This window comes from Suncus etruscus, chromosome 1 (assembly GCF_024139225.1).
Source record: "Suncus etruscus isolate mSunEtr1 chromosome 1, mSunEtr1.pri.cur, whole genome shotgun sequence".
Taxonomy (NCBI): domain Eukaryota; kingdom Metazoa; phylum Chordata; class Mammalia; order Eulipotyphla; family Soricidae; genus Suncus; species Suncus etruscus.
Genome location: NC_064848.1, coordinates 59,619,481 through 59,632,862, shown reverse-complemented (window position 1 = coordinate 59,632,862; position 13,382 = coordinate 59,619,481). Strand labels below are relative to the sequence as shown.

Genomic DNA, 13,382 nt, shown 5'->3' with positions numbered 1-13,382 from the left:
AGATCATAAAGATCAGAGTAAAATCTTGGGTTTTTCCTAAAAGTTTACACACAGGCAAAAATCCGGAAAAGGGGTAGAAAAACACTAAAAGGATTAGAACTGTTCAGAAAATAATCAGAAGATATCCCAGAAGCATAACTAACTTAAAGAGTGCAGTGAGAAAACTGAACCAAGTGGGTATCATGTAGTTAGTTCTCTCCTGCTTGAAAAAGTAAGGCAGGAGAAGTGGGGGAAAAGTAAGGTTACCAAGTATGTCCTGGTAGGGCTAGAGAAACAGTACAGTGGGTAAGGTACTTGCATGAAGCCAACTCAAATTAGATCCCCAGCACCACATATGGTTCCTGAATTCATCTGCTGCTATTGTTGAGTATAGAGCAAGCCCTACTGTGTGTGTGTGTGTGTGTGTGTGTGTGTGTGTGTGTGTGTGTGTGTGTGTGTGTGTGTGTGTGTGTAAATCCTGGCAAAGGACAGAAAGAAGGAACTTTCTGATGAGCAGTAAGGAGTTGATACAGTGTGTGTGTGTGTGTGTGTGTGTGTGTATGTGTGTAAATTCTGGCAAAGAACAGAAAGAAGGAACTTTCTGATGAGCAGTAAGGAGTTGATACAATTAGAGCCTAGCAAAAATGCACTGCATTTACTCATCTACTATGGGTTTCACTATGAATGAATTGGTAAGCAATGCTCTTGAACAAACCTTTATACAATACAAAGAGGGGGTGAGAGAGTGTGCAGTGGATAAGGCGCTTGCCCTGCATGCAGCTAATCAGTTTAATCCTTAACACCACATATGGTCCTTTCAACCCAACAACAGTGACCCCTGAGTACAGAGCCAGAAGTAAGACCTGAGTATTGCTAAACATGGCCTCCAAACCAAAAAAAAAAAAAAGAGAGAGAGGGAGAGATATAAAGAGGGCCAGAGAGATGGTTTGATACAGAGGCTTCAGAGATGACTGAGCACAGGCTTTGCAGACTTTGGGCCTAAATTCAATAACTGACACCACAGGAAACTACTATCAAGCACAAAGTCAGGAAAAGCCTCCTCAGCACCACTGGGTAAGGTCCAAGACACAAAAACAAAAAAGAAGGGCCAGAGAAGGGAGCATGTGCTTTGCATACAAGAGATCCCTGCTCAACACACTGTTTAGCCAGCAGCAACATCCAGGTTCCTTGCCAGAAACAGCCCTTGTACACTACCTGATGGCCTCTCCACAGACAACTCCCCCAAGAAAATAAATCTGAAGGGCGGGAGGGAAGCACACACATTAGGAAAACTACATATGAAACACTAATTTTGTGTACTATTTAAGTAGCTAGCTGGAAGTCATAGTTAAAAAATAAAAAAAGGTACTGCGTTACCAAAGCATGGCTGTAGAACAAATAGTACCTTAGAGATGCATGCTAGATGTCAGTATGAGAGCTGTGTGTACGTGGGTGGAGCAGAGCTGGGAAAAAATGGCAGGCTACAAAGTCCGGAGACAAAGCTGGCATTGGAGCCTATTCCCAATGACAGAAAGTTCCCCTGGACTAGGCAGCAGTTCAAGGACAAGAGCAAGCAAGAGAACTAAACTCTGAGGGAGAGGGAGACAGACAGACAGACAGACAGACAGACAGACAGACAGAGAGACAGAGACAGAGGGACAGAGAGACAGAGGGACAGAGAGAGACAGAGAGAGAAAGAGAAAGACAGAGAGAGAGAGAATTAGTGATGAAATACAGACACATAATGGAAACTAAGGCAGAAACAGACCAAAGCACGGGAAAGGGAAGTGGGGAGGTCTGAACTAGGGAGTTTTGCCTCGATAGATAGGGTGGAGAGCACAATACTGGGGGCCAAAACCATGACTCACAGCTAGCCCCACCCAGCACTCCTTCCAACCTGATACTCAGTAATAGGTAGACACAAGCCTGAAGATGGGAAGAACAACCGTTCCAGATGAGAGGCACTGAGAAAAGGAATGGGAGAATGAATACCAAAACACCAGCCCCAAAACGTTCCCACCCACTACAATGGCTTAACGCTTCACCAGTTCTTTTGTATTTGTTTTGTTTAGTTATGGGGCCACATCGGTGATGTACAGTGGCTACTCCCAGCTTTGCATTCAGGAATTCTTCCAGTCAGTGCTGGGGGTTGGGGTGGGGTGGGGTGGGGAACCATAAGGGATGCGGAGATTGAATCCAGTTCCACTGTACTATCCCTCTAGCTCTACCACCACCTCCTCAGTTCTAAGGTAAACCAAGTGCGGCATCTCATTTTCCAACTGACCAGACTCAAAAAAGTCAGGCAAACAAAACTACACATTTTATTTGATCTAGCGCCTACCACACTCAGGTACTCTTCTTGGGCACTTTAACTGCTGGTTACAATAGAACTAAGTCTCAAAAATCCCTTTATGCTTCTAAACCTCATAGAAAAGCAAATCCTATGCTGCTTTTCAGAAAAAGACTGGATGCTGGGGCGAGAGCGATATAGTACAGTGAGGTAGAGCATTTTCCTTGAACGTGGCCGACTCTGGGTTCGATCCTAGACAACCCATATGGTCACTCCCCCCTGTCCTCAAAACTGTCAGGAATAAGAGGACTCATTCTTGAGCGCAGAAACAGGAGTCACGCCTAAGCACTGCAGGGTGTGGCCCAAAAATAAAACAAAACAAAAAAAAAAAGACTAGATGGAGGTGGAAAGAAAAAAAAAAGAAAAGAAAATCAAGGCAATGGGCTTGTGACAAGCATTCACTCAAACGAAAATCAAGAAAAAATACGTGAAAATAAAGTGCAGGGGGGTAGGGAGTGGAAAAAAAATCGACGCTGACTGCTGATTGCAACTTCGGGGGGCCCCCGCGCCTGCGTTGCGTGTGCACTGAGGCCGCGAGGCAACGACGTTCCAATTTGGGGCGCTGGCCAAAGAGTTTGGAACACGCAGATCGCAGGCCGGCACGCCCCGCCGGAAATGGAAGTGGAAATGGCAACAGAAGCCATACGCGGGGCGCGGGCAGGAGCCAAGGATGGGGCAGGTAAGCCTTCCCTGGGGTGGGTTCCCCTTTCTGTCTCTCTCCCCCCAAGGGGCCTAGCTAACTACCAGGGTTCGGGGTGGCCGGCCTGGGAACCCGCCCCTGCGCGGCCTCTCCCAGGAAAGCTCAGTAAAGGAGGCCCGGAGTGGAGTGGTGGGGGGCCCCGCTGCCGGGGGGCCCCGCTAGTCCCGGGAACCCAGATCTGATCTGATCGGGCGCACGACACGCGGCGCTCGGCCCCGAGCAGCCACGACCTCTCCTCGCGCATTCCCGCCCGCCCGAGGCCTCGCCCCGGACGGACCCAGTCCCGATCTCAGGAGGGCGTCACTCCCCCGGGCGCTGCGCGGCGCCTGCCGGCACTACCTGCCACTGGAGGAGCCTCCGCCATCCCGCGCCGCTGCACCTCCTGCCAGCCCAGCGGCTCCGCCAGCGCTGTCACCGGGTCACGTGCCCCGGACTTCCGGCGCCGCCACCAGATGCTCATCGGCCCTGGCCGCGGTCGGTGGTGGCGCGCCCGCCCCGAGGCGAGGAGTGCGCGGCGCGTCCGTGACGTCAAACACGCGCGCCGGGCGCTGGGCCCAGTGAGGGAGGCTGGGGTTGTAGGGCGAGCGAGGATCGTGGGAGGTGGCCGGGATGGGATGTGCGTCATCTTCGCTTTCCTTTTCACTGCGCCCTCGTTGCCCTCTGCCCTTTTGTCCTGCCCCTTTGGCAGGCTTTGGCACGCTACGCTCTCCTCAACTCCAGTCATTCAGATTCGAGTTTGGCCTTTCTGAGCACCCCAAAAGCAACCCTGGAGGAAATCTGCTTTTGCAAAGATTTCTAGATTGTTAAAGGGCTTCTGAACACATAAAAGCTCTGATACATAAAAAGACAAGCCAGGGCTCAGTAATAGTGCAACATAAGGTGGATGCAGAACAAGTTGAAAGTCTGGAGTGGTCCAATATAAAATTTCTGTAGTTGGGGTTCAGTCAGAAACAGTGCAACATCTCCTTGACCAGTGCAACATTCCCACCACCAATGCCCCCCCACCTCCTCCCCTACAAACATGCTTGTAATTGTGGTGCTAAAATAAAGATTTATTTTTAAAGAAATAAAAATTAAAATGTCTGAAGGACGTTGGGCCTACAACCCCGTTTGCAGAGAGAAGCTACTCTCTCTGGAAGGTGGAGGCTCCTGTCAGGCAATCTCTCTCTCTCTCTCTCTCTCTCTCTCTCTCTCTCTCTCTCTCTCTCTCTCTCTCTCTCTCTCTCTCTCTCTCTCTCTCTCTCTCTCTCTCTCTCTCTCGTTTGTGCTATTGTTACTGGAGGGTGCCTTGCATGTCACTTTATCCCCTTTTAGCGCCTATTTCTTGTCCACAGTGATCAATTCCAACTGTCATTGTCATAATAGACCCTTCTCTAACGGTACTCACCATTCTTTTTTTTGGGGGGGGGGCACACCCGACGGTGCTCAGGGGTTACTCCTGGCTATCTGTTCAGAAACAGCTCCTGGCAGGCACGGGGGACCATATGAGATGCCGGAATTCGAACCAACCATCTTAGGTCCTGGATTGGCTGCTTGCAAGGCAAATGCTGCTGTGCTATTTCTCCGCCCCCCACCCCACCTTTTTTTTTTTTTGTACTCACCATTCTTTGAGGCAAGCTTTCTATCCTGGGCTGGAGCTCGCGACCTTATCTCTATTGTCTATGAATATTATTACCATGCAATCTTTTGTTTTTCTTATATCCCACAAATGAGTCATATTATTCTGTGTTTATCACTTTCCCTCTGACTCATTTCACTCAGCATAATAATCTCCATATCTATCCATGTATATCAGCTTAGTTTTTTTAATATGGTCACAGTAAAATTACAAAATTATTCATGATAAGGTTTCAGGCATACAATGTTTCAACGCCTATCCCTTCATCTATCTTCCCTCCACCAATGCCTCGCCACCCCCATTTGCTTCCCATCAGTCTGCTTCTACAAGAGTACTTTGGGTGTTGGAGGTTTACTCCTGTTTCTGTGCTCAGGGCTCACTCTGAATGGGCTTGGGGACCATGTAGGGTCCAGGATAGAACCCGGATCAAGACAAACACCCTATCCGCTGTATAATAAGAGGTGCTTTTTTTTTATTTTAAATTTATTTATTTATTTATTTATTTTGTCGTTTTGGTTTGTTTGTATTTTGGTCACACCTGGCAGTCCTCAAGGGTTACTCCTGGCTCTTCGTTCAGAAATCGCTGCTGGCTCAGGGAACCACATGGGATCTGGGGATTGGTCTGCCCTGGATTGGTCATGTGCAAGGCAAATGCCTTACCACAGTGTTATCGTTCCAGCCCCAAAATGTGCGGATTTTAAAAATAAACGTTTGCACTCTCGTTTACAGTAGTGATGCTAGTAGATTTTCTCCTTGCCACTTTCAGAAATTAAAAATGGGGCCTGAGTGATAGCGCAGTGGTAGGGTGTTTGCATTGCACGCGGCTGACCTAGGACAGATCTGGGTTCAATCTTCGGTGTCCCATTCGGTCCCCCAAGCCAGGAGCAATTTCTGAGCTCATAGCAAGGAGTAACCCCTGAGTGTCACTGGATGTGGCCTAAAAACCAAAAAATAATAGTACAGTGAATACGGTGCTTAAGGTGCTTGCCTTGAACCTGGCTGACCCAGATGCAATCCCATACATCTAATATGGTCCCCTCAACACCACCAGGAATATCACTGGGTATGGCACAAACTCTCCCCCACCAAAATAAAAAAAATTAAAGGGGCTGGAGTGATAGTATAGTGGGTAGGGTATTTGCCTTGCATGCAGCAGACCCAGGTTCTATCCTGAAACCCCTAAAGAAACCCTGAGCACCACTGGATATGACTCCAAAACCAAACAAAATAATTTAGAAAAACAAATATAGCCAATACCAGAGAGATAGTTACAGGGTTACGGTGTTTGAATAATCCTTGAGTTCAGCTGAATATAGCTCAACCTCCACCCAAATAAGACTTAAATTATAGCTAAGGTGTCTTGTAGCAGGTCAGCCCCTGAAGAGGTTGACTGATGGTGGGATGGAGAATGAGGCCCTTTTCTTCCAGCTCGGAGCACGCGTCTGCCACCCTGTCTAGCCCACGGTTCTGAGGTGAAACGGCGGGTAAACAGCTCGCAGACAATCAGGCTCGTGGAAATATTTGCTTTATTCGGATGGACAAAACTGAAGTCCAAAGACTCAGATTCAGTTCCAGCCAGCCAAAAAGCCCCGGACTTCCACAGACCCTTGTTTTTATACTCCAGAGTCAGGTACCACCCAATGGTGGGATCAGATACCAACCAATGGTGGAAGCAGAATCAGGTCCTGCCCTAGGGTGGGGGCAGAATGCCAGGTCACACCCTAGGGTAGGGCACAATCACCTAATCAGTTTAGGGTGAGCAACATAGTAATCCCCCAAAATATTTACATACACAACAGTGTCTTTGATTCCTTCACCTTGGGATAATTACTTGTATTGCCTAGTTCCATAGTTGATAGGAAGTCCATCATTTGTGTTATGTTTCTTGGCTGGTGGGGGAACGGTGAGTTTGGGGGAGGTCTGCTACTCTAGGGTCTGTGCTGAGAACCAATCCTAAGGTGCTGGGGGGCCACACAGTGCCAAAAATCAAACTAGTATCAAAGCAGGGCTCCTGTCTGCAAAGCAAAGACCACTGAACTTTCTCTCCAGCCCCAATAAATCCATATGAACAGCATCTTCCCCATCCAACCACAATAGCAACTTAATCAACATTTTTTGGAAATCTTGGCATGTTTGATGATTAAGCCATAGCTTGCATGGTCATAAAACCAGCCCTCTTGCCCAACACCATTGCTCCTGTGGAATTCTGTGGAACAACTCTTGCAAACTCAAATTGGCTTCTCTGGGTTGCATAATACCTCTGACTATTCGCACACACATACAGGAACCTCCCTTTATTCCCCAAAGCACAGTTAATAACAAAGTTTAACTTCAATAAAATTTTATTTTTTTTATTTTACTTTTGTTTTTGGGCCACACTCAACTGCACTCAGAGGTTACTCCTGGCTCTGCATTCAGAAATCACTTCCAGCAGGCTCGAGGGACCATATGTTATGTTGGGGATTGAACCTTGGGTCGGCCGTGTCCAAGTCAAATGCTCTACCGGCTGTGTTATTGCTCCCACCCCAGCTTCAACAAAATTTTAAAGCAAGCTATTAAAAGGCCAATGTAGAGAGTTTCTTATAACGAACACTAAAATTAACCACAAGGAACCTGAAATTGACTTCAAGTCTGTATACAGCACAGAAATCCTATATGTAGCAGTGCCATGGCAGCTCCAGTGGAGTTCGTGTGACATGGCGAAAGCCATACTCTTGGACCTGAGACTAAAGCTTCATGGAAGTTAGTTTCCTGGAGCAGTGGCAGATGGTCCTGGAGCAAGAAAATATCCCCCACATCATGTACTGCTTCTGGGAACAACGATGATTGTTTTTCTTATGCAATGCTACAGTAACCTGGGAACACTGGGTTCTGTAGAAAACCCACAACATAATTATTTGAGAGCATGTTAATGATTTTATGAATCACACAGAAACTTCTGAGGATGATCTTTTTAGAAAAGAAGGCTGGGCCCGGAGAGATAGCACAGCGGTGTTTGCCTTGCAAGCAGCTGATCCAGAACCTAAGGTGGTTGGTTCGAATCCCGGTGTCCCATATGGTCCCCCGTGCCTGCCAAGAGCTATTTCTGAGCAGACAGCCAGGAGTAACCCCTGAGCAATGCCGGGTGTGGCCCAAAAACCAAAAAAAAAAAAAAAAAAAAAAGAAGGCTTTAGCAGAAAAAAAGGAATTTTGCTTAAAAGCTATCACTAATATTCTTAAGAATAATAATAGTAAGAATCATTTAGCCACAACTTTGGATCAGTTATAAGTAGGAAAGTCTCTGATAGAAGAATTTAGGGAAAAGTCCATATCACAAAACCTGACAGCTGGAGACACTTGAAGGACTGTGACAGATTCATATGAGTGTCCCTATAATAAGGCAGAAATAGATTAGTTAAAGGAAACAGTATTTCTTATGTTTCTAAGAAAAAGCAAGGCACACGATGGTTATATCTAATACAGGGCAAATGATGGGAACCACCTATATATAGGACTAGACTGTGGCCACTTAGCATAGGATTAACTATACCTGATTCCTTACCTTATACAGGAGTATATGATGAGACTGGTAACAGAGGAGCAGTAACAGAGGAGCCCTTTTTAGAAATATTATTAAGAGCAATGCCTCTTTAATGTCATCTTACACAGGAACAAAAGGATTTATTAAAAAAGTAAATAAAGAAGCCTGTGGAAGCCTTGGACCAAAGCAGTACATGATTGGAGACCTAAAACCTGGACCCTCAGACATAGATTTAAAATGGTGGATCTATAACATATTAAATATAATAAAAATTCTGCTCACAGCTCAGTCTGGTCAGGTTTCTAGAATCAAGTAAGGATTAACCACATTAGCCACTAGTCTTAGGTCATATAGTTAATATAGACAATCACCAGAGTGACATTGTTTAGAAATAGTAAGATCAAATCTGATTCTTGATGAGGTCAACATGCTTAGAAAATTAATAATGTGGGGCCGGAGAGATAGCATGGAGGTAAAGTGTTTGCCTTGTTTGTCATCGGTTCAAATCCCGGCATCCTGTATGGTCCCCTGAGCCTGCCAGGAGCAATTTCTGAGTGTGGAGCCAGGAATAACCCCTGAGCGATGCCGGTGTGACCCCAAAACAAAACAAAACAAAAAATAATGTATTGAAATGAGGAACCTGTAAATTGATGTATTTTGAGTTTTGCCAATATCCTGCTGTTAAATGTATAAAAATAAAACCTAGAGAAATAAATGCAGTTGCTCTGTAGCGGAGGCTCAAGCCAAAGCTCTTAGCCACTTTCCAGCACCCAAGATTTTGAGTCTTTTGTTACGCCGACCCCTTGCCCACCTGTCTTCCAAGAGGATCCAAGTGCTGCTCTCCGACGGTTAAGCAGTCTGCAGCATAGCAGGATGTTGATGCCATCCTTGTCATTGGAAAATTCTAGAAATATCTCCAACTATTATGAACCCAAAGACTAATTCTTTATCTTCCTTTCCATCTAATAATGTTTCCTGAGGTGACTGACAGTGGGAACATTCATTTCCAGTAAGAAGAATTCATATCTTCACCCAAAAATATTTCTTCTGTGGGCGAAAAAAGGTAACAATTGACAGAATTTCCCAAGTCTGACTTACTGGTAATTGTTATTACCAGGAGTGGGAAATTAAGTCTGTTTAGGAAGGGTTATGCTGAGTTTTGTCCATCAGGGGTCCTCAAACTTTTTAAACAGGGGGCCAGTTCACTGTCCCTCAGACCATTGGAGGGTCTGACTATAGTAAAAACAAAAGTTATGAACGAATTCTTATGCACACTGCATATATCTTATTTTGCAATGAAGAAACAAAACAGATACAAATACAATATATGGCCCACGGGCCATAGTTTGAGGACCACTGGTCCAATTCATAGACACAGTGTATCTCTCCATGCAGAAGTAAATTTGAGATTAGGCCCTAAGCAATGGGAAACCATTGAAAAATTCTGAACAAAATGTTTTCTGGAAAGCAAATGTTTTCTTGTATATAATTAAAATTGATCTTTCAAAGTGTCTGTCATAGAAGCAGAAGTGTGGGGTGAGTGTGAGAGGGAAATAGGAAATTGGTGATGGGGAAATGTGCATTGGTGAAGGGATGGGTGTTGGAACATTGTATGACTGAACTATATAGTTCATTGTATGAACTATCATGAACAACTTTGATATGTGCATCTCACAGGTGATTCAAATGAAAAAAAAAATAAGGCTTGCTTTTGCTCCCACGGCAAGAGTTAATTATTGGAGGAGGAAAGAGAGAAGTAAGCCAGTTCCCCAAGTAACATTTTTTCTATTACAGTAATGTAAATGTACATCATTTGAACTGTACTCCTTGAACTGAAGTGGTGACACATGGAGAAGACTGATCTGAGATAGCTGAGATATGACCATTATCCAGCTTGTCTTTGTTTTTTTTTTTCAAGCCAACAGGTATGATGTGATATCTCATTTTCATTTATTTACTTACAACTGAGTTGGAATATTTCTTTTTGTTTATTTGTTTTTGGTCACACCTGGCTGTGCTCAGGGGTTACTCCTGGCTCTATGCTCAGAAATCGCTCCTAGCAGGCTCAGGGGACCAAATAGGATGCCGGGATTCGAACCACTGTCCTTCTGCATGCAAGGCAAATGCCTTACCTCCATGCTATCTCTCCGGCCGGGAATATTTCTTTTTTTTTTGTTTGTTTGTTTTTGTTTTTGGGTCACACCTGGTGGCGCTTAGAAGTTACTCCTGGCTATTCGCTCAGAAGTCACTCCTGGCAGGCTCAGGGGACCATATGGTATGCTGGGATTCGAATCTGGGTCCATCCTGTGTTGGCTGCATTTAAGGCAAATGCCTTATCACTGTGCTATTGCTCCAGCCCCTGCCGGAATATTTCTTAACAATATTTTTGGTTTGGATTTTTGGACCACTCTTAGTAGTGTTCAGGGGCTATTCCCTGCCTATTGTTCATGGGCCAATTTTAGGGAATTCATGTTCCAGGGATTAAACATTGCCTTATGCATAAAAAGCTGATGCACTAGCCCTTTGATCTTTCTCACCATCCCCACAAGTATGCTCCATTTTCTTTTGTGGTGCTGGGGATCAAAGTCCTTATACATACAAGGGAAGTACTCTACCACTGAGCAATATCCTTGACATTGATGTTTTGAGTTTCCTTTTTTGCTTATTCACATTCATTGCTCATTTTTCTATTGGGCTACTCTGTTTTGTTGATGGTTTCTTGTACAATATATCATCAGCTTTAGTCATTCCAATTGTCTTCTTTCCATAGTCTATTAATTTGATCTATATTGAAATAAATCCTCAATGTTGACAGATAAGTTAATCAAACAAACAAATCTTATTGTAGAGTGGTAGAACAGTGTAGGGCGTTTGTCTTGCATTTGGCTGACCCAGGACGGATGTGGGTTCGATCTCTGGCATCCCATATGGTCCCCTGAACCAGAAGTGATTTCTGAGCGTAAAGCCAGGAGTAAACCCTGAGCCCCAAGAAAGGTGTAGCCAAAACAAACAAACAAACAAATCAATCAGGAAAGAAGAACCATATGGGAATTAAAAAACAGAGGTGGTTTTATTTAGGGAAAGGCTTTTTTTTTATGAACTACAACAGGGTTTGGAGTAAAAAGATTGATAATGAAGTAAATGAAAACCTACCCTAAAGAAAAACAGAATTAAAAAAAAAACTATGAAAAAAAAAAAACTATGGGGGCAGAGAAATAGCCTGGAGGTAGGGCATTTGCCTTGTATGCAGAAGGTCAGTGGTTCAAATCCCGGCAATCCCATATGGTCCCCTGAGTCTTCGAGGAGTGGTTTCTGAGTGTAGTGCCAGGAATAACGCCTGAGCGATGCTGGGTGTGACCCCCCCCCCAAAAAAAAAAAAAACTATGAAGAGGGCCTGGAGTGATAACACAGCGGTAGGGCATTTGCCTTGCATGCTACTGACCTGGGACAGACCCAAGTTCAATCCCTGACATCCCATATGGTCCCCTGAGCCTGCCAGGAGCCATTTCTGAGCACAGAGCCAGGAACAATCTGAGCACTGTTGGGTGTGGCCCAAAAACATAAACAAAAAAAAAAGTCTATGAAGAGCCACAACTTGTTGATTTGAAATCAAGTGAGCAAGAAGGACCACAGAGCTGAGGTGCAGCCCTACCTGCTGTGCTATCACTCTGACCCCTGAAATTAAAAAAAAAAAATTTAAGGGGCCGGAGAGGCTGCGCTAGAGGTAAGGTGTCTGCCTTGCAAGCACTAGACAAGGAAGGACCCTGGTTTGATCCCAGGCGTCCCATATGGTCCTCCCAAGCCAGGGGCAATTTCTGAGCGTTTAGCTAGGAGTAACCCCTGAGCATCATATGGGTGTGGCCCAAAAAACAAAAAAAAAAAATTTTTTTTTAAAGATCCAATTAATTTCAAACACCAAGCAGAAAAAGACAACTTTGGAGTTAAAGGGTTCTTAACTGACACATGAATGAGCATACACACTTATTTTTCATTATCTTTTAAAATTTTATTTCATTGAAACGATTGTGATTTACAAAGTCCTTCATAGTTGGGTTTCAGAGATACAATGATTTAGGGCCAATCCCAACACCATCATTATTTTAAAAACTCATAGACAAATGCTAATTAGCAAGCACACAGACTGCTTTTCCTATCCAAATAGTACTTCAGACAATATACTAAAATTATGGCATTGAAAGCAGTGATCAGATGGTAATTTTTTTTGTTTCTTTTGGGCCACACCCGGCATTGCTCAGGGGTTACTCCTGGCTGTCTGCTCAGAAACAGCTCCTGGCAGGCACGGGGGACCATATGGGACACCGGGATTCGAACCAACCACCTTTGGTCCTGGATCGGCTGCTTGCAAGGCAAACACCACTGTGCTATCACTCCGGGCCCGATCAGATGGTAATTTAAGACATAAAAACGTAATATTAAAAAGGCATATCTGGGGGCCAGCAATAGCGCAGTGGTAGGGCGTTTGCCTTGCAAGCGGCTGACCCAGGATGGAACTCGGTTCGATCCCTGGCGTCCCATATGGTCCTCGGAGCCAGGAGCAATTTCTGAGCGCACAGCCAGGAGTAACCCCTGAGTGTCACTGGGTGTGCCCCCACCCAAAAAAAAAGGCATGTTGGGCCTGAGAGATAGCACAGCGGTAGGGTGTTTTTGCCTTGCATGCAGGCGACCCAGGACAGACCTGGGTTCGATTCCTGGTGTCCCGGTGCCCTGAGCCTGCCAGAAGCCACTTCTGAGTGTAGAGCCAGGAGTAACCCCTGAGCGCTGCCGGGTGTGGCCCAAAAATCAAAAGAATAAAAATAAATAAAAAGGCATGTTACTAGGACCCGAGTGATAGCATAGCGGTAAGGCATTTCCCTTGCACTTGTCCAACCCGGACAGACCCGGGTTGGCTCCCCAGCACTCCATATGGTCCCCTGAGCCTGCCAGGAACGATTTCTAAGTGCAGAGCAAGGAGCAGCCCTTGAGCTTCACCGGGTGTGTCCTCCCTCCCAAATAAAGGCATTTTACTAAATAAAAAGCCTATTGGAAAAGGCTACATATATACAATGTATATATACATTATATACATATATACTGTCTAGAAAGGCAAAACATAAGACTAATGTTTTCTCAGTCTTGAAGGGACTGAAAGGATCAACAGGTACAGAGTATTTTTAGGACAATGAAACTATTCTGTATGACAAACAATGTCAAAACA

The 13,382-nt window shown here is 45.1% G+C and overlaps 1 protein-coding gene across 2 annotated transcripts in view; it reads right to left on the bottom strand.

The window, feature by feature from the left end:
* Nucleotides 1–3,447, bottom strand: part of NFX1 (nuclear transcription factor, X-box binding 1) — a 78,352-nt gene extending 74,905 nt beyond the window's left edge. For both annotated transcript variants that reach the window (XM_049772970.1, XM_049772978.1), the window contains exon 1: nucleotides 3,369–3,447. In XM_049772970.1, coding sequence (XP_049628927.1) covers nucleotides 3,369–3,393 — 25 coding nt within the window. In that variant the 5' untranslated portion in view covers nucleotides 3,394–3,447. The remainder of the gene's footprint in view (nucleotides 1–3,368) is intronic.
* Nucleotides 3,448–13,382: the final 9,935 nt, after the last annotated feature.